This window comes from Netta rufina (genome assembly GCF_964035555.1).
Source record: "Netta rufina genome assembly, chromosome: 6".
Classification (NCBI taxonomy): domain Eukaryota; kingdom Metazoa; phylum Chordata; class Aves; order Anseriformes; family Anatidae; genus Netta; species Netta rufina.
In genome coordinates, this window is record NC_140129.1 from 11,545,015 (window position 1) to 11,567,890 (window position 22,876).

At 44.4% G+C, this 22,876-nt stretch overlaps 1 protein-coding gene across 38 annotated transcripts in view; it reads right to left on the reverse strand.

The window, feature by feature from the left end:
* The window catches only part of HDAC4 (histone deacetylase 4), a 234,312-nt gene that overhangs the window by 23,860 nt on the left and 187,576 nt on the right, over positions 1-22,876 (reverse strand). For all 38 annotated transcript variants that reach the window (XM_084288680.1, XM_084288701.1, XM_084288688.1 and 35 more), the window contains 7 exons: positions 18,390-18,510; positions 14,250-14,296; positions 5,952-6,059; positions 5,346-5,401; positions 4,319-4,406; positions 2,901-3,020; positions 698-795 (listed from right to left, as the gene is read on the reverse strand). In XM_084288680.1, the coding sequence (XP_084144806.1) occupies positions 698-795; positions 2,901-3,020; positions 4,319-4,406; positions 5,346-5,401; positions 5,952-6,059; positions 14,250-14,296; positions 18,390-18,510 (638 nt within the window). The remainder of the gene's footprint in view (positions 1-697; positions 796-2,900; positions 3,021-4,318; positions 4,407-5,345; positions 5,402-5,951; positions 6,060-14,249; positions 14,297-18,389; positions 18,511-22,876) is intronic.

The following is a 22,876-nucleotide window of genomic DNA, read 5'->3' on the forward strand; positions in this document are numbered from 1 at the left end:
AAACCAGACCCCAGTAAGGAAAGCACAAAACCAACAGCTCAGTTGGTTCCAATTCCAGTTGGCTAGAACAGGGGAAATAAATTCAGTATTTTGGATAAATAAAAATAAAAAATATGGCTTATAGAAACAAACCCACGTCCCTTTGCTAGGTAAGCTTGGGAGTGAGGTGGGGTGGAAGTCACGAGCACAGCTCTTGCAGGAGAGCGTGGCCAACTTGCCCAGAAGTCGGGTCCCATTGCACACACCACAGTAATAACGTCTCAAGCCTTGGGACAGCTGCACTCTGAAGTTTCAACTCACGGTAACTTGTGAAAAGTTGTTTTGTGTTTCCCTCCCCATCCAGGTGGGTTTACCCAGAGAAGCACCCACCCAAAAAGCTTAAAAAGGTTCCTGGTCAGCAACAGAGGAGCTCATTCATATCAGTAGATGTTTTACATTCGTACATCAATCAGTGCTAAGCAGAGAGTACGTCAATCTCCTTAATGTCACAGATACACTCCTTATGGCCAGAAATATCCTATTTACTTAATTCATCTTTATTCTACATGGCACTCTGAAAGTTAACTGCAACAAGATGAAAAACCTGCATTTCTTAACTTAGCAAGAGACAGGTTCAAGATTAAGGAGGACTGCACAAGATGAAAGAAACCCAGTTTAGGTGAAAAATATGTTTGTGAGAGGAAAACTTGAATATTACCTGAAAGCAGTCAAGTATTCTGTGTCTCCCATTGGTGGATCAAGGCCACCAGTAAAGGCCATGTTAACATTGAAACCAACTCCTGCTCCTGTGCCAACCTGAAAAAGGGAAATGGTACTTAGTTATACATACAGAGACAGTGAACTCTGGCAACACCTCTCTGCTCTCTCAGGATTTTTCCAGTTGAATATGGATTTTGATTCAATAGCTCAGTGGCAGCCAGGTTAATTTTTCTCTCTAGAGTGACCCAGTCCCCAGACAAGAGTAAAAATAAAGCTCCTCCTTGCTCACAAATGCTATGATGCTTATGGGAGCTGTAGGCAGGCTACATTTGACTGCTGCTCACCCAAAAAACACCTCACCAATAAGTGGGTCCTTTTGTAGGAGAGCACATTACATGCAATACCTTCCCTTAATTTGTTTTCAGTTATATTCAGAAGCACAGTTTTGTATTTTATTGTAGTTGCAACTGGGAGGAAAAAACATAGTTTTAATCAGAGCGAGCTCCCCCTCTACTGGGGAAAAATATGGTTCACAAAGAAGAGATTTCCACTGCTCGAGGGACACGTGGGTGCTAAATGTAAGTAAATCCCTATCCTTGCTTGTATTGCAAATGCCCTCACCCTCCCATCCACTGCAAGTAAGCGAAACAAGTGAGAACTGAGAAATAAAACAAGGGTTTCCAGTAACTCATTTGCTGAGAAGCAAGCCATGCTTTCCCCATTCATTTTGAACCTTAAAAGCCTGCATTCAGGCAGGTCTCTGAATACGGAAAAAAATAATAATAATTGAATACGAATTCTGGTATACAATACACAGCCAGATAATTAAGCTAAAAAAAGCTGCAGAGCTTTTATTTCACATTCTTTGTATCATTGCAAATAGTGCTGGTAGAAAAACACAGGGGGTACATCCATCCAAGGTGGGTTACTTATCCCTTTTAAATTTAATTTATTTTGTATTTTTTTGTTGTACTCAGTCTGGAATGGCATGTCTAAAAATTACGAGGAATCGTAAATACAGAGCGGGTATAGAATTTCCTATATATGTATATATATATATAGTGTTTCCTTACAATACTAGGTATTTTGTAAACGAGATCATTAGATTATTAATTTAAAGAGTCAGCAGAAAAAAAAGTAGGTCTCAGGCCTTCGTGCATCCTGAAGCAGAAATCAAGCCTGATGCAATGAGCTGCTGCTATTCCCCGAACAGTAGCGCACAAACAGGGTAATGAAGGAGTATCGCGTTACGTTCCAGTTTCTTTAGAAACCTAAATGGAAACATCGATGTTCGCTGAACGGGAACATGTAAAACTGACAGGGTAAGAATTCTACGAGTTTTCAGATGTAATCTAGAATGCCTCAGAGGACGCAGGACTAGCATTTCATAGAATTTCCCTCTGATAAGTCAGATATGAAGGATGATAACAGAACACTCCTTAGGCATGACTGATTTCAAATCCAAAATTACACCAAAACTACAGCTCAGAAGAGCGTACTGTACCGTATAGGGCAGGGAAGGTTTCATTGATTCTATCATTCAAATCATGATTGTGTCTGTGCTGCCCACTTGCAGCATCCTTTAGCATTTTTAGCTTTTGTCTCACTACCCAGGGATGCTGAACGGGAGAGTGAACCATAGTGAAGGTGTCCCTGGGTCTGGGTCTTCAGATGCTCTGTGCTGGCCCCGAATCCCTGAAGGACGATACTTCCAGCTAGTCCAGAGGGAAGGGAAGGAGGTGATGGATGCAGGAGCGTCCATCTGGAGGAGAAAGAGCTGCCCAGCCCTTCTGCAGCAGCCAGCGGCCATTAGGGGGAAGGCTGGAAAAATAGATGAAGCCCTGATCCTTGTAAAAGAAAATGCTGTCTGGGACAGCTGGCACAGGGCTCTGGAACAGGTTGTCCCACCAGGACTGCACAGCCTAATTGCACTCACTCACTTGTTTGCCAAGGCACGCGCTCTCCTGCCAGCTCTCGGGGCAGGACATGATGCCCACGGCTGTTAGGACTTGGACAGGAGCACAGCAACCACAAAGGCCTGGGCAAGGCGCTCCCAATCAAGCGCTAATGAGCACAGGGGTGGGAGCAGCCGCAGGAGCTTCCCTCCAGCCCTACCCCAAGATTTTTGGGGGCACCTGGCTGACAACCCCGAGCAGATCCTAACAGACGCGGGTGGGGGCTACGCAGATCCATGCTCTTACCTCGTCGGGAGCACCACTGCCGGGAAAGAAGTTCCCATCATCATAGCGATGTAGTGAAATATAAAGAACATTAGGGTCATTGTAGAAAGCTTGCTGAGTACCGTTCCCGTGGTGTACATCCTTCGGGGACAGAGAGTGCATTATATGAGGGAGGTTAGCGCCTTAGTAAGAATGCAGATTAAAGCCATCAACGTGGGATTTGTAGGGGATTTTCTTTGGTGTTGAGCTTCATTTTTGGTGCTGATCTAATTGAAGCAGTTTATTGCAAATGAGAGTAACCTGTTTGGCACAGCTGGCTTCAGGTTACACTTCCCACTTAACATGCAAAATAAATGAAAATAAACACAATTTCAAACATTTACCAAAACTAAAACCAGGACCAATTTACTTGGATTGAGAGAACTGGATTCATACCTAGTCTTGAGGGATGTTGGGGATGGAAAGGCTGTATTAGTTGCCCTAAATACGCATTTTTAATCAGTCTGCAGGGTGACCAGTGATAGGAAGTGCCCTGCAAAGTTATCAGGTCTGGCCCAGTGATGTTAAATGACACAAACCTGTTGACCAGACCCTCTGCTGCATTGCTACTTGGTGCAGAAATGCAGCCCATAGCAGGATGGGTTTGCAAAATGCTCCTGTTTGTGACATGAAAAACAGTTGGTGGGTCCATCCGGTAAAACAAAAAGACAAATATATCCATTTTAACTTGTGGGTCTTGCCCACAGGAGATTTGTTGCAATCTAATCAAAAGTCTTGGCCGATACCCAGGAACTCAGATGTCTTTACAGCCACATAAATACATTTTTAAATCAATAAAATGTATCTGCCACGTTTTTAAATCTATACATCACCATAGCAAAATCACAAACAAGCTCTTTCTCAATTCCACTGCACTGTCTGCAGAATATTTCACTGTCTTGATCCAATTTAGGGAACACTTCTGACTGCCAGCCCACACGCACGGAGGCTGTGTTGGCCCCAAGGCAGGACACTGAGACCATCCAGACCACCGGTCCAGCCATGCCCGACAGCCCATATCCCTCTCGGCAACCAGTCCTCACATCTTGAAAAGAAAGCTGGGATGGATCGCAGCAGTTAAGGCCAAAAACCATCCCTAAAAAAATAAACCATCGCAGTTTGCAGTTACCCATCCTTGAGATTGCATTATGGGCTTGTTTTATATTAATTACAATTTTATTCTGAAAACTATGGACCTTTTAAATAGGCATTTCTTTTACTGAAACATTAAAAAAATACCAACCTACCAAACGGATTTTGGGTTACAGACTACAAACAACATTTTTTCACTGACTTACAAAGTCTGGGCTGGCCCCACAAGAAATTAAAAATAATAATATATATATATTTTTTTATTTTCCACCTGCTCTCCTGAAGGGTAAGAACCAGTGTTTACTCACCCAGTCCACTATTAGGATTTTGCTAACGTTCAGTCTTTGCTGGAGCAGCTTGGCTGCAATTGCCACGGAGTTAAAATAGCAGAAGCCCCTGAAGGTGATGAGAAGGGGGAGAAAAGAGGAAAATGAGAGGTGTTAAATATAGGTCTCCCTGGTCCCAATGCATCTATCATCTGAGACATAACACAGTAGGAAGAAATTTCTTCTGCTTTCACTCTGCTTTCCTCTCTGGAAGATGCATGTGTGCTCAATTAGGAACACAAAACAGCCAGGCGGCAGCAGGTGTCTCCTGATCTCTCAGGAGGTGCTCTCCCAGCCCCGCTGCAACGAGATGCTGCTCGTTGCCAGCTGCCCACAGGTGACCCTCAAACCTTGGGTGTGAGAGGTGGGGACCAGAGCAGATGGGCTGAGGACATGGCAGGGAGGAAAAAGAAAGGAAGAGTAGGACTGGAGCACTGAGATGCTACGTGCATTGGCTGGGAGGGAGCAGACATGCTCTTGGAGGCCTCAGAACACTGCGCTGAAGCACCTAGGGCATGAAACCAGATACAGGAGTGCAACATGAAGTATGCAAAGCCCTAACACCAGCCCTGCTGTATGAAGCACATGCAAGATGCCTGACTGCAGCTCGTGCTTCATGAAGCCTTCCTGCTCTGCCACCTTGCAGTCAGAGCTGTGACGCCAGGACACAAGTGTGTTTGCTGGGCTATTAATTGCGTATCCTTGCTTTCCTCACATGGGGTGAGCCATCAGCATTTAGCTTAAAACAATTCACGGGAGTAAATGAAAGCATCAGTGTTTTTCCAAAGCATGGCTGTAATGCTGATTCTTGCTAAAAATTAGCCACCCCAAACCACAAAGCAAGATTTTGCCCTCTTCCAGAGGAGCTTTGAATGGCATGCTGTTTTACGTATCAATAAGCAAGAAATTCTGCAACAGTAACCTAACAAAAAGCCTTTCTAATTCCAGCTGTAGGTCACACAACAGGCAAACACTGAAGCGAGGTAATAAAGCCCATACGTATACTTACATGGGTGTGCTTTCTTCTGCATGGTGACCTGGAGGCCGAACAACAGCAAATCCGTTCTGCACACAGAAATAAGAAAAGAAAGAAATGAGACAGGTTGGAAAGTTTATCTCACAGGGATGGGTGCAGAGGTCATGGCCAGAAGCGCTAGTTTTGCTTTGGAATCAGTTGTTCTCGATGGTTTCCTCACAAGAGCGTAGCAGTGGATGATGCTCTCCCTTGTTCTGGGGTGGGAAGAAATCCATGTGAATTTTATGGAAACTGGCTGGTACAGCTTTTCCTTCCACTCAGGAAAAAAGAAATAAATGCTGCATGAGGTCACTGAACTGGCTGGCCCAGCTGAAGGCAACAAAAAGACTCTCGAATAACACCGGAATAGTGATTTCGCTTGCTGTTCTGGTTTCTTTCTCCCTTTTAATCAGTGCGTAAGAACATTCACCAGGAGTCTGTTGTTCACTTGCTGATATCCTCAAAGATTTTTATGACTGAAGCCAGATGGTGCCATTAAAATGAGGCTAACTGGACCTCCTGCACTACACAGCCGTGAGCTGAGCCCTGTTGATCCTGTACGCAGCCCATTCCAAAGCAAAACATTATTTTCATACCAACCTTCAGTTCTCCCGTGGCTACTTTGAAAACAAGCTCGATGACACAGCCCACGGCCAGGCGAGCGGCACCGGACGAGTGGACTTCGTTCCAAATCGTGTCGCTGTCGACCTGATCGAGACACAGAGGAGCCACGGTTAGAGGCAGTGAGGATGGCCAGGAAACGGAGACTCATGTTTTATAAGAGAGTTATCCAAATGTATTGAATGTGTGAATTTGCAGAACTGATCTCAGCAGCAGCGGGGCAGTGCCACGGTGGCTGGCTGCACAAGGACAGTCGTGACACCACCGACGGCTGTCCCAACAAAAGACACTCCAGAGATGACCATTTGCTACAGCTCTGCGATGCTGAAGGGTCAGGGCTGTAACTCAGAAGCAAATTCAGCATCTCAAGCAATGTAAACCTGCAGGTGGCTCCCACTTCTAACACCACCACATCAGCACTTCTCCGCAACTGCTGGAAGAAACCGAACCCAGAGCCAAAAAGAGGTATAGAAAATCATTCAACCACCCTAAGAAAAGAAGAACACAATGAGAACACAGCACGTAAGAAAAGCCTACCCAGCCTACGCCCGCCAGCATCTGCTGGGGTAAGGTTCTGCTGACACTGCCTTCCCCGGGGAAGCACAACATCAAGCCTCTCTCATCAAAAATAACAGACCTTCAGTGCCTAGGTGCTGACTACAGACATCCAGTTCAACGCTAACTATCTGACAGCACCAGCATCTTCTGTAGTTTCCCCCCGAAAACATGCCAACAGGTCAAGGGCAAGGCATTCCTCAGGCACTCTCCGTGCCGATGTTCCACAGGATCATGTTCTAATTCAAACAAAAAGTTTTTTTGGAGCGCTGGCTTTTACCACACTCGTCCCAACAACGGCACAAAGGCAGGATCGGCTTGCAGACACACGATGAAAATGCCTGCTCAGTTTTTACTACAATTCAGCTGGAAGCTGCCGAGAGGAGGAGGGGGAAGGACGGCTCCGGGGCCTGCTTCCAGCAGGGGCACCGCTGGGAACGTGGCTCTGGATCTCCTCCCCAGCACCCTGGCCTGTTGGCGCGCCGCGATGAAAGCAAAGCTTGTTTTCTTCTTGCCAGTCACAGCCTTTGCAAAATCCAGACTACTGGGATGGTCCCACGTCAGGATAGCTCTGCTGTACGTTTGCCCTGTCCACAATAGGATGGATATCCTATCCATCACAGGGTAAATGCAACATTTCTCAGTGTGAAAAATCACCAGCTATTTTTCACATATGACTCTCCGTCGAGCGTATTTATGGAAACAATGGCAAAGGAGAAGGAGAGAAACGGGTTATTTGTTTTGTCTGGCATCCAATCTGCTTACTAAGCTGCGGGGAGATGCAAGTCACCCCGTATGACACTGAGCCACCTCCTGCACGGCTGTGCTAAAGCCAGTGGAAATTGTTCCAGCCCTCTTATCGGGGATGGTTTCTGGCACCATCTGCCCTGAGGATGGTTTTGAAGTCGCAGTAAAATATGAAAGCTTTAGGAGAATACAAAAAAAAAATCTCTGAGGTGATGTTGCCAATACATGCACTGTCACAGACTCTGGGGAGAGCTACTGCATTGATGGAAAACCCCTATGGTACCTCTGTGGTGCCAGGGCTCTCCTCAGCCCCCACAAATTTGGGCAGTAACATGGGAACAAAAGTACAACAGGGTTCGAGTTATATACAATGCTGCTGGGAGCTGGGAGCTTGCCTGCAGAAGACAGGACTGGTCTGACCATGTCCCTTCAAAAGCCCCTGCCAGGGTGGGAAAAGCAAACCTCTTCTCCTCCCTACCGACCAGCAGGCTACTGTAGTGCTCTGCGAGGGTCTGTCTCCAGGCTCCTCATCAGCAGTCCCGTGAAAATAGTAAGAGACAGTCAAGTTACTTTGCAATTAGGATGCCTCCACTGTGCTCCCTTGGGAGATCCAGCAGCCTGCCTTCTCACATCCTCTCCTCCCATTGTCTGTGAGTGGGAGATACGCACAGCTTAAGCAACAGAGAATGCTGTCTTTGCTCTTACTAAGAAAACGACAGACCTCGTGCCTGTAATATTAATTCTGGCTCCTGGTATCTCAGATAAGGACAAGGTTGGTAGGACTCTGCTGCCTCACTTCTGCAGGGGGTGGCTCCCATGTTTCTTACCTGCAGGCTCCACTCGAGGGAGATACAGCTGCACTGCTTAGTCTGGACTGAGCAAATCTAACGTGTCTGTCTTCGTATTGAAAGAAAATGATTCAAGACACTAACAGCTAAGAGGTGCTTTCTCTCTCTGCCCCATCACAGTAAGTACCAGGCCCCCTCCATGGATGCAGAATTGCAGAGGGCCACGTTTATTCATCGTAAAGGCATCAGAGAAATAAAAACACTGAAAAGCAGAATTCACATGTCCTGTGCACGGCTTTACCTAAGGACCCTCGGACCCCCTCAGATGTCCGTTTGTGCCAGCCTTCCCCACAAACCATGCAGAAGTCACTGGTGTTCGAGCCAAGCACCGCTAAGTTCAGGCCCTTTGATGCCTGCAGAAACCAGGCTCGCATTGGCAGCACTTCAAGAACAAGGAGGGCAAGACAGAGCGGTTTTGGAGAGTTATTTCTGCAGAAAGAAATTAGGTACTCAGAGAAAGTATTCCACCTGTGGTTTAGAAGCCAGCCTCCAAGACTCTGCCATGTCCCCCCGGCTCAGCTACCAAGCAGGAGGACTGGATCAAGAGATGCCCCTTCCTGCAGCAAGTTCTCCACTGCCCCATCCCACGTGCACACATCTCCAAGATAAGGATTTAACACCCAGCCACCTTCCCCAGAACGGATGTCTGGAGACTGCTGGGCCCGAATCCAAGGCAGCACTTCATCATCTGTTTGACTGCAAGTGTTTGAACAGTCCCACTGAAGTCATCAGCGCTCTGCGGCAGAGGGGCGTAGACTCTGCCATGGTGGAAAATGTTATTAATGTGGCCCTGAGCTGGACTGCTCGCCGGCTCTGGAGCTGCTGCTGTTTGGTGCTCGGGCTGCTGTTGACCCCTCCATCATTCCTGAATTCTGAAGTTCATTACAGGGAGACGCTATTTGGCTTTCCCTGCCTGCGAGTCCTTTGATGTAGCTGCCATCACAGGAGTTGTTGCTGGGACAGCACATCAAGCCTTACCATCTGGAAGGACTTTACGGAGAGAGGAAGCATATTTCTTGCCTCTCATTGATCCAAGAGCGCGTATTTCTCTTTTTCTCCCCTGAACCGGAGGATACAACTGCGTCAGAGATACCGAGTCTTCCACATCTGCTGCTGTTGAGTGGATGAGCACACTTATCTCCTTGAGAATAATGTTAGAGCCTTGCTTATTCCAACAAAGGAGCTGCTGTTTCTGCTACACGGGCTCTTAGGAGAACTGAGGACTTTCAGAGGTGGAGAGAACGAATTCAGTTCCTGGGTCCTGCTGCAGACCCCTAAACCTTTGCATGGATGCTTATTAGAAAATGATGAGGGAAGGTCCATCTGAGAGAGGCCTTCCTCTCCTAAAAGGAATGTCTAAGATGTTTCTGGGTGAAACCTGAAAGAACTTGTCCTTCCTCTAAACATGAAGTCTTTATTAATACACACGATGAGGCTCCTACTTGTACCTAACTATATGCTGACAGGCAGCCATTTCAAAACGAAATGAGGACGTTCTTAAAAAACTTTTCAATATTTTAATCTTTTCAGAGCCATGCAGATAACAGATTAAACACAGGGACAGGCAGAGACAAGTGACTCTGCAAAGTGAAGGGGAACAAAGGAGTTCTGCCCTTCTCTCATCACAGCTCATCATAGCACTTCGGTGACTGCAGCACACACCAACTGTCTGTACCCAACCACAACTCCTTAAGCGCTGACTAAAATGCTCACCTATTTTTTCCTTCTAAGACCTGCTAGGAAGTATCTTCTCATTTACATTCCATGGAAGTCACTTTTGTTGTCTGTGCTTTGCAGTATGCTCACACAGGCAAAGATATTTTACACAGTCTAATCAGGACCTTACAATCAAAAATAGAAGAACAGATTCTGGAAAAGATCAAAAAAAAAATAAGAATCACTAGATTTCTTTTTCTAAGAATGAAAAAAAGAAAATATTATACGTGAAAACAAAACAAAAAAAAAAGAATTAACAATACTAGCTATCATAAAATCAAGTCTTTGAGTGTTTCGAAGTATTTGGCTGCAAGCGTGCTGGAAATATTTTGTGGATTCTCAATGCTCAAACTCATTTCTCTAAAATCTTCTTCTAATTATCCTGGATTACGTAACGCCCCGGTGCATGTAAAGCACAGATTAAAAAAAGCGTGTGCGCTGCAGAGAAGTGAAGGTAATGTCGCTAAGTAAAAATAGTGCATGCTGTACTTGCAGATGTTGCTAAAGATCAGTGGGAATAAATTACAGTTGTTTAAATCAGAGCTCACATCTGTTGATATAAGTGCTTCTGTGCTTTCTTCCTTTTCTGCTGCGCTCAGGATGTGTGCAGGTGGGAGGAGGTTTGCTAGCGTCAGCTACGATGAATTGAAGGCTCCTCGTATAAAACAAACCAGTGAGGAAAAAAAAAACCAAGACTTTCCAACCACTAGGGAACAAATATACTTTTTTCTCACTGATTTTGAGACATTGTGACCTTGTTTTTAAAGAGAGATTGAAAGGTGTTATGTGATTAACTGGTTTTCTCTTAAGCTTTTTCCTGCTCCTTCAAACTTCTGTTGTGACACTCACCAGTATAAAGAACTCATGGAAATTCAAACATTCCCTGATCATTTAAAACAGAACAGGAAGATCTACCAGCTCTTTATGGGCTTCCCCCCACCAGATAGTTCTACATCTCCTTTCAGGCCCATTTATTCTTTTAGCCTACATGGTAACTCCTGGGCAAAAGAGTTGTGCTGTTTGTGTACAGAAAAAGGACTTGGCTTCAAGCTTTCCATCCCATAAAATCATTTGACATCCTCAGCTCAGCAGTCATTCAGCTTTCACCTGCCCCAGTCCAGGTCTCCTTCCTGCCCACTGGCATTATTTTGCATCCAGCAACACTGAATTTCGTGTACTACTTTACTATTTAGTCCCTTGTTATCATGACACCAACAGTATTTCTCTCCAAATATCTTTTGTCTTGACGCCCCTGAATAAACCCCATACCTGCAGCAAAGTACATTACAGCCCATCCCAGCTTTGCAGCATTTCCATGAATACACAGACCTGTGGAGGGCTGTAATTCCCACCAGCGTTTCCCATCTTCTAACCAGTGATGCAACCAAAAGAGGACTGGTTCCAACTCATTCTACAGTAGCCTCATTTTTTGGAAAACTTTTTCTTTTTTTCTTTATGGCATCATGTTTGCCCCATGGCAAGCATTTGCCAGACCAGCATTGTGTTCCCTGAGTAAAACCCTCCTTCCAAAGCAGTCGGACAACTGGAAAGCTGCCTGGTGTCTTGTTGAGCCAAAGGCAAAAACCCATGACTTATCCACAAGTCTGTACTTATTATTAAGTGACAAAATCAGAGAAGACTAAACTGCTGAGAAAAATCCCTGCTCTTTCAAATCTGGGCTACAAAACATCACCTCTACATAGCCCAGCAGATGTCCCACAGGCGCTTGGATCACCTCGTGCACCTCATGTTCCTTCACCAGTGAAACCAGTACGAAGCGAGTGGAGTCCATACAAACTTCTAACCCTACCAGGGCTGCCTCTCCTCCATCTTCTAACTCAAAAGTCAAAGATAAAGCAAAGACAGATGACTGCTCAGCAACAAGTAATGCTCTGCCATCCTGGTGATCTAGTGCAAGGGAGAGTGTAAACACAGCTCTAATGCTCCTCATCTGTCAAAAGAGCTCTGCAGACACCTTGCAGCCTACGTGATGGCCAGCCAAACAACAGCAGAACCCTAAAGCTCTCTTGCTAGAACAATTTAAAATAATTTAATTACACCATAATAAGCACTCAATCTCCCAGCAGTCTTCACATGCTGAAACTCCTCAGACTTAAATTACACTTCCTCTCTCATTGAAATTCTTCATAACTGATGCTTTACCCAAGGCCCTCATGTTTTAAAAACTTTTTTTTTTCCCTCTGATTTCTTCAAAAAATATTATATGCATCTGAAAAATGCCTTGTCATCCCCTTTGGTGGAGAAAATAATTTGGTTTTCATCTGCTACTGAAAGGCGTGCTCTGTGGCCCCAGCTAAAATCCCACTGTAGGGCTTCTTCCAGCTTTTTCCCATAGCAAATCAAATCAAGAGCAACTTGTCTCACAGAACTGGCATGCTCACAAAGACTACAGCTTTCCCTGTATTTCTTCAATAAACACACAACACTGCAAACCAGCTTTCTTGACAAATCTCACACTTCCAAAGACAGTAGAGAGCAGGCTTGAAAGGGCTACGCTTAAACCCATCCAGAGCACACCCAAGCGTGTAACGCTTGGTATGCCAGAGCCTATCATTCTGGACCATGGCCCCATTTTCCCTACAAATATATGGCTGCAGTGTACATACTAATTAGAAACGCATCCCAAAAGCAGTGATGAATGTGTTTTCCTGCATCAGACATGAAAGCAGAAGCACACGAATAGCTGGCACTATATTCCAATGGAAAGGGGGAACAAAAACCAAGGAAAACAACCAAAATCCATTTTTATGAAAAATTTGGCTAACGTGTTGTTGATTACTAATAAATTACTCCTTTTAAAAAGCTTTGCTGATAAAACATGAAAATATCTGCTGGGATTACTACAGCGCTGCAGAAATGTTGGCAACTGTTTTATTTCGTATTTAAGGGTCTGTGGAGACAACTGAGCAGCGACTTAACTGCACTCGCTATCTTTATTACGAGCGTATCAGTAATACCAGCACTGTGGCGTTTCCTGCCCTGATTTAGGATTTAATGCAAGACTTCTGGGACTGCACTGGGCTCAGGCACTGTCTCTACTTGTTACCATTCAGTCTTCATTTGCAAATGATAATTTTTGCTTTGAATGGCATGCCTGACTGCAGGGCAGAGTAAATCCAAACCTTTTAAACTCTAGCCAAAAATTTGCCATGAATTAGGAGACTGCAGCATATTTACAATACAAAATAAAATATCTCTACGAGTGCTCAGTGGTGGCGGTATGAATAAACGCCGATTATTCTTTTTTTGACGGGATAATTTTCAAAGCAGCGATTTTGCAAAGACTCAGGAAGAAAACAATTTTGTTTCATTTCCATAACAGAATCCAGACCTCTAGATTCAACCTCACGAGCTACAATTATGCATAAGAACTACCACTGTGAATTTTCAAACACAATGCCTTTTATTGTCTCTTCTCATTCTTTTCCCTTCCTGTTCTCCGAGAGTTTCTGTAGTGTCACCCTACATAGAAACTTTGGAGCAGAAAGTCTGACTTGAAAGGAAAACTTTCAAGTTTTCAGGCTTAAAAATAAATAAAAAAGTAAAAAACAAACCACAACAAACAAACAAAAAATGCAACCCAAACCTTCAACACAAGGTATTTGAATGGTATTTGTTTCTGCAGCCTTATGGGAACAAACAAAAAAGCCTTCTCTACTATATGAAATCTCGACAGATGAAAACTAATGTTGGGCTTTTTCATGATGGATGGACAGATATTTTAGTCACCTCTTTCAGAATTCAGGCGTGACTGTCCTAGAGCTCAAGAAATGAAAGATGTCAAATACCAAAGACTGCAATTCCCTCACGCTGTGTAACCTGCAAGACTTTTCATTCTAGGACAATAATAGAGCCCAGACACAAATACAATAACTTACTATTTACAGGAACTTCCCCAAAATTGTCCTTCAGTATCACTATTTTATTAATATATTTTCCACCTGCACTAGGAGGCATGCAGGCAGCTCTGAAGTGCAAATACTGAAGATGAAACACCTACACAGCACGAGCAGCACGAAAAGCACATCTTGCTTTCTGTGCAGTTGCAGCGCATTTTTGGATTCAAGGCTGCTTTAGAATTCAGTAACCTCTCGTCCATTAAACATCACTGCCTGAAATGAGGTTTCTCATCCCAAAAGCCAAGAGACGAAACATGCCTATGAATGTCCCACACGCTTCAGAGCTCCAAAATAGTTTGAAATCTTCATGCTGCTTTTGAAGAAAGGCACGTGAGGCTGTCACTGCTACCCCGCACCCCAGGCAGACCCTGTTTATGGATAACATCTGGTTGCAATTACCTACTTGATGGAATGCAAAGCAACAATTTTTGTTACCGATGGGACTCAGAGAACAAACAGGACATTATTTACACATTAAAGAGAGTACTCACCCCAACACCACCACAAGGAAGCCTGACAAACATCGACGTTAGAGAACCTGCAGAAAAAAAAAAAAAGGGTATCCACTAAGTCAAAAAGTCAAAGTTTACCAGATTTTGGTCCAATTTTATGGCAATGTTAAAAACTTTCTTAACACAGTAACAGACTGTGGTTTTCTAGCAATTTTCAGAAAACACAGTCAATACTGTTATATTACAATGCAGAGATAAACAATATACGCACTTGGATGTGTTCAAAAGCCTCTCCAACATAAAAGCCTTCCATAAATCACTTATTTTTATGCAAGCGTTCTGTGCTGTCCTACATTTCAGGCAATCATGCTGACTATAAATGATTGAGACGCTACCAACAACTGCTCAGCATGTCTGAGATGAACATTTTAACTGCTTTCAACTGAAAGCGGATGGGAAATCATAAAAACACCCTAATTATCAGTCATCTGCACAGACGCTAAAAGATTTTGGAGCACATTAGCTTCATAAAAGACGAAGACAAAAAATAAACCGGTGGCAAGCAAACAGAACGTGTTTTGACTGAAAGAGCTAAACCAACATTAAGAATTTGGGAAAAATGGAGAAAAAAACATCTGTAAGACCAATTTTGCTACTGTAAGGACTGTAACATCACTTCCTCAGCTTGTACATCAGCAATATTATTACCCATTCAAAATTCTGCAGGTTTATAAACTGCACAGTTTATAAAAGAATGTGTTCTCTCATATGCACCACCACTCCCCTATGTGCATGTCTTGTAAGTAAGTGTGTCTATGAACAACAGGTAAATGGGGAGAAGGAAATAGATGCATGCAGGCACCGTAAAGATCTGTGATACATTGCCTGAGATTCATTTGCTTGATATCTATTTAAAACCAATGAAAGCTAACAGTTAAATAAACTGTTTGTTTGTTTGTTTTTCAACCAAACCAGGTTCCTGCTCTGGTCCTGTCTATATTGAAAGAACAAATTCCCTCCGGTGCTAACGACCATCTTTGCAGAGCGTGAAGTAGCCGTGATGTGACACATGGTACCAAGGACCAGGCTGGTGTCAAATGCATAGCAGACATACGTTACCCCTTTGACTGAAAGCAGAGTTAATGCATCTGTACTATTAATCTGAGCGCACAGTGAGATTCGCTCGGTGATTAGATCCACATGAAAACTCTTAGATCATCCTGCCTTAGACCTCCTGTCACATCTTTCACTGCTAATCCACCTATTATTTCAATATTTATCTTCTTGACAACAATTTGATTGCTACCCACAAATTAAAAGCAGCCTCATTTGCCTGCATTTAAACTTGTTCAGCTGGTTCCAAAGCTTCGCACTGTCAAATGGGAGAGAGATTCATATTCCTCGTCTTGAGACTTTCAAGGGCCTTAGCAACATTTCAAGGGGCAAAGTTATGCAACCTGCCTTGAAAGCCACCACCTTTGAGCTCTCCCGATAAAACACAGCAAAGCAGATCTCTGCAATGCTCAAGCTCCTCTGGGGAAGGTAACTTCAACATCAGCAGTGGACGTCCACTGCAGCAAGGCAGCTCTCCTGTGCTGGTGAAGGAGGGCACTTGTTGAGAAAGGAGTAAAGCTCAGAACTAATAGACTACGGGACAACTGTAGAAGTAATCAGCAGAGCCATGGTATCCAAATGCATTGAGGTCTGCTTACAGTTCTGAAAAATCAGAGCTATTTGCCCCCTTCCCACATTCTCTTAAAGAACTGTCAGATGAAGCAACATCCCTGTCATCATTTGCAGAAGCTTAAAAAAAAATATCCTCGTTTTCATCTCTCGGCTTTACAAGTTTTTCCTTTTAGGCTGAGATTTCTCATGCTTTTTCTTGCTCATAGACATATCAAAGGCAAAGAGTTTACATGGAGCCAGTTATCCTATTGCAGTCGTACACATGTCAAGACACTCAGGTCTAACCAACTCACATTTGCATATGTGAGCCTCACGCAAAGCTTTGGTCTCAGACTTCAAACCTGCCATACATTTAGCCCACAAATATATTTAAAAGAACCCCACAAAGCTGTTTTGTAAATATAAAAGCCTTTTAAACTTTCAACAAGAGAGGATAGCTGAAGAAGGGGCTGCTTACAGGCTTGTTCACCTCTATGCACAAACAAATATGCACATCGAGGCTTTTCAGGGAGGCTTTCCCAGCACATCAGAGGGTGTTATCCTCACTCAAATCCAGCATTATGGAAGCCATCAAGCTAAGAAACTGTGTTGCTTTTTTTTGGGACAGCATTGCCTTTCCTGCCCTGCTCCCAAAGGAGAGCTTCTACCTGGATACTACACAAATTTCCCCTCCAGGCTCACTCCTCTTGCCATCTCAGCTCTCTGCACTGTCCCTCCGGATGCTGGGCGTTGAGTTGTCACCTCGTGTTCTCCTGCCTGGCAGGATAACTGGCAGCCAGGCTGAGAGGCAAAGACGTTTGCTCTTGCCCTGAGCAAAACCTGGGAATCGCAAAATCCCATGCTAAACAAGCAATCTGTTTTCTTGCCCAAATACACCCGTGGAACTATTGATGCAGACTGTGCCACGACTTAAACGGGTACAGCAAAATATTTCAAGAGGATCTGACAGTGGAATGAGCAGGAAGCACTCGGTGCTACCACAGCCCAGCCTACCAGTGTACCTGGCAAGGGGTTTCGAATGCCTGGCTATCAATTGCCCCTAAAGGAGCAGGGTTAGGATGGCCCAGAGCCCCCTGGTCCCACACAGGCGATGACAACTGTCAGAATCAAGGTCCAAACCCCATCTGATCCTGGCTGGTGAAGCCACCAGCTCAGGTGCTGGAGGACTGCCCGCCTCCCACCACAGGGAATCCGATCCAGAGTGGATGGCTGGGGACAGATCCTCATCTTCAGCGCCACACTTCAAGAACTTGCAGTGAAATCAGTCAGTGTGAAGGTGGTGTAACTGCAAATGAGGAGCCGTCCCAGATCTACTGGGGAAGATTTACACCCTGTTTCTTTGGACTGGTGGATACGACTTAACTCAAGGCGAGAGTTTTACACTACCAAGGATATGACATCGTAAATTTTTAAAACTGTACATGCTAATTGCACTATCATTCAGCCAGAGATGTCTACTTTTCATTTCTCTGGGTTTTAAAGAGGTGGTAACTTAGCTAAAAATATAGTGCTAATTATATGTTTGAACAACTGGCTAATAGCTTTCCTCTTCGGGGTTCTCATGTACGTACTTAATATGCTGCAAAAATCTTTCCAGCTCTTTTGCCACAACCATTGCAATATGCAGACCATCAAGTTAATCCTCTTTTTATATCATTCAAAGTAGAGCTAATCCCCAAAATAAACTTTCTAAACTTCTAGAACTCTCTTTTTGCTGATGCCCACAAGAGAACTTCCCCAGTTGCCCCTCTGGCCTATCACCTACTGCTGTAAAAAGGTAAAAATAAAGGGAGAAGTCATCTCCCTGACAGGAAGGTGCTAAAACCAATGTGATATGATTATTTGGTTTCTATGGGTGGAGTTGGTTATCTGAACAACCATCCTCCTAGATACTCTGCAGGGAAAAAGTCGATATTCTACAGCAGATGCATCCCTGGTTTAGGGAAGATCCAGTCCCCAGTAAAAGGGATAAACAATCTTGTTCAAAATTAAACAAAATGTAGGACTATCTAAGAGGCCCCTGCATCTTTCTTGTGGATTATCCATACAAACCTGACAGCTATTTGTTGATGTTTATGCAGCTGGTTGGTGCTGCAGATCTAGGTCCTTAGCAGGGAGTTCCAGTTCCTACCAAGCAAAGGAGAACTTTCTAACATGCAGAGCAGTGTCCAAGGATACGATAGACTCTAAATTATCTTTCCTCCTCAGAGAGGGTTATTTTAGATTTTGAAGACATCAGTGAAAGGAAGTTGTAGCTACCTAAGGTTCAGAGATCACCTGTGGATGGGAAATATAATCTTGCACTACCCAAGTCAACGCTGAAAGTTGCAGAGGGAAGAATTGTCTTGGGAACTGCCTATCACTGAGGCTGGCAGGACCCCCACGTGCCCATCTTTCACACCACCAATGCTAAATGATTGCCAGTTGGGGCTGCGGACAGTAGCCTGAATGCTGGAGGTCAGGAAGGGAAGCCCTCCCCACAGCCAACAATACCTAGAAGTTTCTTGCTGTCCAGTTTCTGTCTGTTCAGAGGGTTTGTGCCGTACAGCAGCGTATGGGCTTCCGAGTGAACTGTCTGCAGCTCTTCTAGAGTTGCTTTTCTTCCACGAATACACTGAAAGAGGAAAGAAAAGGGGTGATGAAATCCCTGCTTAAATGCTCAACTCATTACTGAACTTTTTTCTTTTTCTTTTTTCTTTAACTTAGCAAGCCATAAAGACAGCAAGTAATAAATCTAAACCTGGTTCTCACGTGAAAAAATCTTTTGTAAAGTTGATTTTGGTTTAATCCCTTATTCAAAATACTACCCTGACAGAAAAAGTCGTATTTGGATTTTTTTTTTTTAATGTTTTAAAAATATTTACCATAGTGTTTGATAAGCTACGTAAGGACTGCTCAACTACCAATTATTCAGTATTTCAGTTATAAACCATTAGGAAGTGATTTACTGATGAAAATGTGGCCCTCCAAATACTGCCCCCAACTCCACTGCGATTATTAAGATAACCTGAAAAATTGTCCCCAAAACACCAGTTCCCAAACACAACCTTCAGTCAATTAAAGGTAAACTACAGACTTTCTGTTCTGAAACTGATCTTGGAAATCCTACAAGATTAAATTTATTATGAATTATTTGCTTATACCGTGATGCATCTTGAGCTGGAAATACCATAGCACGTATGCTCATCCCTGCTTTTTTTGGTGGCTGAACCCAAGAAGGGTTCGCTGAAGTCTTAGCTGTAGATCATGGAAAAACTTTTACTGATGTCAGCAGGACCCGACTTCACTTTAAGTTTTACAGAGTGGGGCTCTTTTCCCCTCTTTCCATAGGGTTCCAGCATAGTTTTGGGGCATATCTTTTGTTGCCATCACCCATTTGTGATGCAAAATGTGTTTTTAAGAGCAAAGTGCTGTTCGGAGATGCTAGATCCCATGCAGAATGAGGTGGTCTCCTCACACAGCAGCAAGGTAAGCAGATGGTGCCTGGGGGATAGCAGGTATTCCAGATGGGGCAACTGACTGCTGACAGTGGAAAATGCACCTCACCTTCTTAACTGGGAGCTTGCGAGTGCCCCCAGAGTGTTGGCAGGGGAAATACAGGGTGAGCTGAGGTTTGGGATAAGTCAAGAGGTGGCCATCTGAGAGCGGGGAAGGAGTTCCTCAAAAATTAGGACTGCTTTGTATCTGAAACATGCATGCACTCCCACCCCGCCACCAAAAAATTGTTTTTTACAGGGCTTAGAATTAATTAGCAGGTTTTTTTTTTTTTTTTTTTTTTTTTTGTGTGTGTGTGTGTGTGATTTGGTCAAAACCATTTTAAAAGGAATTTGGGGTGGGGGTTTATTTCCTACAGAAGAAACATGATTATTCCTCTCCATTATACTATAACATAAGTAGTTGACAATAAGCACGTTGGAAGCTCTGAGAGCCCCTTGTGGAGATCACACAAGCCCCAGCGACGAGTGTCACTGTGCTGCATGGTGCAAGGCCAGCAGGTCCCTTGTCACATCGTGGGCACTGAGCAGCCCTCATGCTCAATCAAAAGCGTGCCAATTGCGTTTTTAAGACTTCCATGTTCCCGTGGAAGCAGTTTCCAATGAGATCCAAAAAGTGGATGGCTTAAGGAAAAAGAAAAAAAAAAAACAAACACAACACCCACATTCCTAAGAAGAACAGAGTTGCCCGCTGCAGCAACACCACCCCAGGGGGTGCAGGGACCCCAAACACAGCGCACAGCCCCTACCACCAGCACCTCCACGTATGGAGCACGGTCCAAAAAAACTACTTCAGGGAACTGTGTCCCAAAGCTTCAGCGTAAGCCTCCGTCCCACGTTTCAAAGTGCACAGGAAATCACTTTGTAAAATCATTTGAGCCATAAGGCAGCAGAAATCAAAGCACTGCAGGAGTGCTCGTGCACTCTGGCTCTCGTAATTTTGGCATTTCTGCTCTCCAGTTCCTCTTTCATTTTCTCTGTGCTCTGCTTCACCACCTAGCATTTCCTGAGGTTAATGATGAGGCAAAAATACACCGTCCCATTAAAGAGGCAATAATCACAAAAATGCTAGACCCAGAAGGGATGGAAATATCTGGCAAATCCCCCTTGAACTTTTATCCTGTCTTCCTTTTTCGCTCATGGTAAGTCAGTGTTAGTCACCCCTTACAGGCTTTTATAGCTTCCCTTTCACCCCTATGCCAGTTTTGTCCTTGGTTCTAATGTAAGGATATCCAGAAAGATAGGATATCCAAGGCAGACCTTGTCCCAGCTGCAGCCCCCTCTCCGTGCCACAAAAAGCCATGAAAATGGCTACAAAGCCTCCTTCCAGAGACTGATATCCCAGGCCCTGCCTGCACCACCTCCCTGGGCACAGCCTGGGTGCTCTGTGATGGCAAACCTTCACCGTGTCGATGCCCAGAGGTTCTGCAGTGTCAGAGCAGGGACTGATCCTGCCCTCGAGCTGGATGCTGGCACAAGGCCGTGTAAGGAAGGCTGTGCACGTCTCAGCTCAAGCAGATGGCCCAGCCCAGGGTCTGTTTTCCATGTCTGTCCTCCACAGCTGCAATTAACCCGAGGGCTTGAGCTAGCAGCCCTCGTACTTTAAACAACGCAGGATTGCTGCCAGGACAGGCCTGGAGACCCTGATTCAGGAACTCATTCTTCCCGGTCCTGGTTGAGCAGTCTACGGATCTGATTATGTCCAAAGCAGACAGCAAAACCTATTGATTCCCTCATGCTTTTGATGAAGGCTGGGAGGATTATTCTACACAGTGATTGCGGGTTTTTGTTTGGGGGAGAGGCTCTTTTATTGCGATTGCCTCAATTAGTATAATTGTTGCTTTTAAATTCTGAACATACACCAGAGTAATTGCCATATTTTATAAAGCTAACTTAATTAAACAAGCAATACTTTAAACCGCAGCTGTCGTTAAGTTTGGACAACTGCTTTCACTCCAAAGGGTCATCTTTAAACTTGTGCAACCCTGTCAGCCTCTTACCTATCACACTGCAAATCTGGCGCACATTTTCCCCTCAGCTGGATGTAAAACAGCTTTTGGACAACTTCAGCAAATACATATCTGTTTCACTGCCGAAAGATGGGGGGAGGAGGGTGGTGGATGGGAAGCAATGTGTTTTTTCTGTTCTAAAAATATTCGTGCCCCTTCTGGATCACTTCTATCGCCTCCGAGAGAAATGGTAGGAACTCGGCACTTGGCAGGTTCTGCAGAAGCCTCTGGGTTGCCTGATGAAAATGGGTTTTCACATTTCTGAAATTTCAAAGCAAGTATTTTTTTGCATGCATGATAAAATATTTATCTGCGAGCCCTTTTCTGGCTTGGGGCATGTGTGCAACAGAAACACCAAAAGAAAATTTCCAGGAGACAGAGAATCGTTTGAGCTTGCATGAGAAAACAGAATTGGAATTTATTTCCAGCACGCAGTTGTGTGGGGAACAAGAGCTGCTGAACTCTTTCTGGAAGAGGAATGGGGATCCCAGTGGAGTTGCCTGATCCCATTCAGCGTGTATAGGATTATTTACTATGCAGGGTGCTGTGTTTTTATCCTTGGAGCAAATATTTGCAGCCAATAGAATCAAACTAGACCCACACCCAGACCACAGCAAAGGAGCGTTAAGGAAGCAAGAGGAAACATGAGGATAAGGAAATGTCAAAGTTCAAACTGTCCTTTTACAAACACGACTTGTTATAAGTGGATTAACTGCATAATCACAAACAATTTTCACATCAGGCCCTTGGGCTTACTTCACCGGCTCATAATGTCTGAGGCACAGGACAACATACCTGCAACAGTGAAAATAAAACGAGTGTGCACAGATGTGTCAGTCAGCAACACCAGCTAAAAAATGGTGTAGAATAAAACTGGAGCTCAGCAAAAAAGGAAAAATATATCGCCTGGAAAAATGTTGAGTTTTTCCTATCACACACACCACTGCTGGTGAGGACAGAGAGGGAGCGCAGGGCGTAGCAGCCCTTTCTGTCCTTCACTGAGCTTTCTGCACAGAAACAGGGATTTGAAAAAAAAAATAGCAGCAATTATTAGGCCAGGCTCCAAAATTCCTTCTAAATCAATTGTATCATTGAGTGTGTTCCACAGAATGAAGCCTTCTGCATGCTAAATCTAAATCTCCTGTCCTGTGGCAAGGAGACAAGCCCATCATCCCAGGCAGTGCCAACAGCTCACGCGCACGCTCCAGCCTAGCAGCAGAGATCATTCCCATCAGAAAAGCTATCCCTTTGCCATGCCAAGTGCACGTGATGCAAAGGTTACCTTTGCTGATGGAAAACTGTGTTTTATATTGCCCTACACTCTGCTTACTGGTAGCCAGGTTCCAACCGAGGAGCTTCAGAAAGACTGTGAAGGACAGGGGAGTGACCAAATGGCTTTGCACCATGGAAATTTATTACATCAGTCAAGGACAACAGAAGGTGAACAACTGTCTGCAGCTCCAGAAGAAACCCTATC